This window comes from Octodon degus, unplaced genomic scaffold, assembly GCF_000260255.1.
Source record: "Octodon degus isolate 3935 unplaced genomic scaffold, OctDeg1.0 scaffold00235, whole genome shotgun sequence".
NCBI classification, from domain to species: Eukaryota; Metazoa; Chordata; class Mammalia; order Rodentia; family Octodontidae; genus Octodon; species Octodon degus.
Genome location: NW_004524811.1, coordinates 3,096,322 through 3,101,028, shown reverse-complemented (window position 1 = coordinate 3,101,028; position 4,707 = coordinate 3,096,322). Strand labels below are relative to the sequence as shown.

Here is a 4,707-nt window from a genome sequence, read left to right as displayed (position 1 = left end):
ATGTGGTGCTGGGGGATTGAACCCTGGTCCCTGTGCTTTGCTAAGCTTGTTCTAAGTAGGTGCTTTAGACCACTGAGCCATCTCACCAGCCCCCCTATTTTACTTCTAATTTCTATTATTTCCATACTGGAAAAATAAAAGGGCCCTAAGTTAATGATTTCCATCTAGCTTACCACAATGTATAGTACATACAGAGAGTGGAAAGCAAGTACATGAGTGTGTATTTGTGTGGAGGTGTCTGCCAGGTTTGTATGTCACAGCTGGCCAGTGACAGCAGCAGCATTTCTGTTGGCAGTTTGCAGAGAGTTCTTCTGGCTCCAGGAAGTTTGTTTATTGTTTATGCCAGGACATCAGAAGTTCTGAGAACTTCAATCCCTTCTTCTCCATGCAGCTCTTAGATTTCAGTCTGCATCAGCCTGCCAGCTGGCTGGGAAAAAACCAGGGTCTGAACCGTGAACACACATCTGATTCTGAAGCAGGCGCCCACAAGCCATGTTTCCCGAGTTGCTGTCCTCACATCTGATGTTCACAGCCATTATGCTACTGCAGTATTTTATGTCACCACACAAATCCTTGGGGCCTAAATGAGGTTCTGGATTATAGAGCACAAACTACAGGTCCTTCCTCCTGCCACTTCAAAAAAGGACATAAAATAGAGATCACTAGAATCTCAGAGCCTGCGTTAGAAATAGTCTCCAAACATATGTTATTTCGGTGTGACATAGTTTTCTACAGATAAATAATAAAACAGAGATGTGTATAGGTTCTCAAATTTTTTTAATTTCCTTTGATTGCTAGAAAGTACTTATAAAAGTATTTTCAGAGATATACAATTAGTTTCATATTAGGTTGTAAGGTTAACTTCTATAAATGATAGGTACATTTTGGCAGTGAGTGATGGCAGTGCTTTTCAACTAATCTGCTTACTGCTTTTTATTTTATTTTATTTTATTTTATTTTATTTTATTTGTTTATTTTTTAATTTTTTGGTGGAACCGGGGATTGAACTCAGGCCCTTGCTCTTGCCAAGGAAGCGCTTATTCCACTGTACTACTTTTTAAATTTAGATCAATTGGCTGGCCAGATAGCTCAGCAGACTAAAGCACCAGGGTTTGATCTCTGGAATGGACATGGTGGCACGTGCCTGTAATCGCAGTGCTTGGGAAGCTGAAAACAGAAGAATCACTATGAGTCTGATCTACATAGTGAGACCCTATAGACTCTGTAGACCCTGTCCTAAATACATAAAAGTATGTAAATTTAGTTAAACTCAAAATATTTATTAGGGTCAGTCAAATAGCTCAGCAGATTAAAGCACCTTCAAGCAGGCACAGGGGTTAGGGGTTCGATCCCCAGGCCTGCCATGTGGGCCCTATAAGCAGGGTGTGCTGAGATGGCAATTGGACTGGGCATAGTTTGAATATTTTAGTTACATTTTCTGCATACTGCTCATCGATGTTCAAATAAAAAGTGATCCTCTGTCTCTTAAAGTCATCCCACAGAAATCATTTCATGGGCCAGTGGTTCTACTGTCCCACTCTGGGAAACAGGATGTGAAAGGTGCTCAGAACTGGGTCTCTAAGGGTTTACCAACCACTTAGGAAAACCAAACATCCAAATGAAAACAAATGGGCTGGAGGCCTTTAACTGTTGGTGGGAGGATAAACTCATCAAACTTTTCATAAAGCCAATTTGTAATATTACTACATGCATTTGGACAATTTAGTTTGGGGATACATCTGTGTAAGAGCTCTCTGAATTAAAAAACAAAACAAAACCGGAGCTATTCTAAACACCAAAAGTAAGGGATGATTACATTATAACATTTCTAAACCAGTGAATGCTGCAGGGTCATTAAACCCACGTTAGAAAAAATAATGGCATGGGAAAACATTGGGAACATAATGCCCAGTGTACAAAACAAGACATAGTGTGGGATCTCAGTTTTATAAAACTGAATCTTTGCAAAGTGAGATATATGCAAAAAAGAAGCAGTACATTTTTTGCTGAATACAGACACTTTTATTCTCTTAATCTACATGTTAAAAATTTCTCAGCTTTTAAATTATAAAGATATATGAAATGCAATAATTTATAAAATAATTTCACTTTCATGATTAGGAAATAAAAATTTTCAAATTAGAAGTAAATAAGTAATTAATAAGGGCTAAATGAAATCTTATTGAAGTTCAGGGAGAATTTCATAGAAAAAATGCAGACTGATAGTGGGAAGCAACGAGGTGACTGGGGAACTACACCTGTCTGGATAATTGCCTGCTTTGGTGAAAAGAAAGACCCAATTCACAAAGTATCACTCAGGTGAATAAAGAAGTTACCACAGGCTAGTCATGGCTATAAGTGAAATTGACACAAATCCATTTAGAACAGATCAGTAGCTCTACCCAGGTGAAGGACAAATTTGTCCTTCAGAAAATGAAATTCAAACAAGATGAAGGCCTAGAGAATAAACAGAAATATACACATACAGTGGCTGGATCAGCAACAAACACAAGACCCTCACGTGCAGGTAAGTTATGAAGGGCATAGGTTCTTCTCTACTACATTTGTCTTGGAACTTTAGATGAGAGAAGTCCTAGATTATGGAGAGCCAGCAAGTGCAGCCAGAGCAACACAGATCTGCCCCTCACAGATATGCCCATGAGCTATGGAATCCCTGTCCCCTTTGCTAGAATGCCCATAGCAAGCACCTGAAGGTTTCCTCCAGGGCTGACTCCTCACTGAAGCCTTCCCTGGACACCTTATATGAAATCCATCTCCAACTGGAACTATCCCACTCTCTACCTGTAGAATGCTTTACTCTAAAATTCATCCTGTATTTTTATTTTTTCACATCATTCAGCATTTTTCTTCCTTACTGACTGTCCATAGGATTTAATTCCATTTTGTTATCTAGCCTTCCTGTTGCTGGACACAGTACTTGGAACTCACAATATAAAGGAGGCTAATCTTGGACCATGGCTACAGTCCATGCTCGGTGACTCCAAACCAGAAAAAGGATGGCAGAAGGGCATAGTGGGGCAAAGGCACTTACCCCCAGCAGCCAGGACACAGGAAGAGATGAGAGGAGCCAGGAATAAGATTACACTTTTCTAGGTCACATCCTGCAGTCAACCCCCTCCAGCCAGGGCCCACCTCCTAAGAGCACATCCAATGCCTGAACTAATCAGTGCATGAATTCTGATCCAATCACCTGACAAACACATGAAACTTTGGGGGGATATTTTAGTTCTAAAGCACAATGTCTATGAAAAAAAGGATTTTGTTTGGTTCATTATTGAATGCTCAGGCTTCAGAAGCATACCAGTCCAAAGGGAGCAGTAAGTATTTGTATCTGAAGACTGAATAAAAGAATTCTCTTTCACTTCAAATCTTCTGACCCTTACATTTTCTTTATCCTCCAGCTGTGCCCAGATGATCTTTAATGATACTTATTCTCTCTGCTTTTCCCCTGCCCAACCCTACATGATTTACAGCTACTTCTCTATCATTCAGTTTTATTTCTTTTCTACCCCAGGTATGATTTGGGCTATATTTCAGTATCACTGGATTTCTTACTATTTTATCTTTCCTTTCCTCAGCCTCTGCTGTAGCTTGGCCACATTCAGTTCTCACTTTCATAGGTTTTAAACTTCTATTCAGGAGGCCAGGGAGCTCAGCAGAATAAGCACTTGCCTGGCAAGTGCAGGGTCCTGAGTTCAATCCCCAGTACCACAAAATAAATAAATAAATAAATAAACTTCTATTTGGATTTCCAAAGAAGCATAAGGTGCAATTTATAATGTATAAAGAAAACAGGGGTGGATATTGGCCATATAGTGCATAATGTATTGTCAAAAGGGAAACATTAAAAATATAGTAAGTCATGAAGAGCAAGGAAAGGAACATAAAAAAAAAAAAAAAAAAAACAGCTTTTGGCCCCTGAACTAATACTTTAGCCATATTGTATCTGATGAGTCATAGACCTTCACTTAATCCTGCTCTTTAGAATTGTTGCAACAGTTAAAAGAGAATGTAGCTTTTCAAGAAATCAAACCACCATTAAGGGAATATGAGTGACTAGTCAATGAATATGGGTTTGTAGTCTTCAGGAATTCATAAACTCAATATCCAGAGTCGCAACTGGAGACTGATATTACCAATCTTGATCGCGTACCATGCTTAGCAGACTCTGAACAGCATATTCCACAACTGCCCAGTGATCAGGATGACACAGCCCTACCTGGTTATATATGTCCTGTCATTGATGAAGATCCAGGAAGGATACTGCTGAGCCATCGTCATTATCACCTTTCTCTCCTTTTCAAGGTGGTCTGAAGATACCCTAAACATTAGAGTAACAACAATGATCATTTTCCTAGAATGCACTCACAAAGCACATTCTCATGAGCCAGGCATTTAGCTCAGTAGTGTAGCACCTGCTTGGCAAGCATGAGGTCCTGAGTTCCATTCCCAGTACATGCCCCCCAAAAAGTTGTCCAAGCAAATTACATTCTTATTTAAATTGAATATTTGCTTAGAACTCTCATGTATAAGAATATCTTAGGATGCTTTCAAATGATATTTCACATATAAATGACAAAGAAAAAATATAGAGGATTTTCTGCCGAGTTCCGGGAGCCCCCAGACCCAGTCCTAGCCCAGGTCCGGTGAGTGTGCGGAGAGTTTCCTGCTACCCTGCGCCGGCAG

The 4,707-nt window shown here is 39.7% G+C and overlaps 1 protein-coding gene across 4 annotated transcripts in view; it reads right to left on the bottom strand.

Moving 5' to 3' along the window:
* Window positions 1-4,707, bottom strand: part of Rassf6 (Ras association domain family member 6) — a 77,454-nt gene that overhangs the window by 33,911 nt on the left and 38,836 nt on the right. For 3 of the 4 annotated variants that reach the window (XM_023705998.1, XM_023706001.1, XM_023705999.1), the window contains exon 2: window positions 4,241-4,342. In XM_023705998.1, coding sequence (XP_023561766.1) covers window positions 4,241-4,302 — 62 coding nt within the window. In that variant the 5' untranslated portion in view covers window positions 4,303-4,342. Of the gene's footprint in view, window positions 1-4,240; window positions 4,343-4,707 lie in introns of those variants that run through there. The other variant, XM_023706000.1, reaches the window with a different exon arrangement.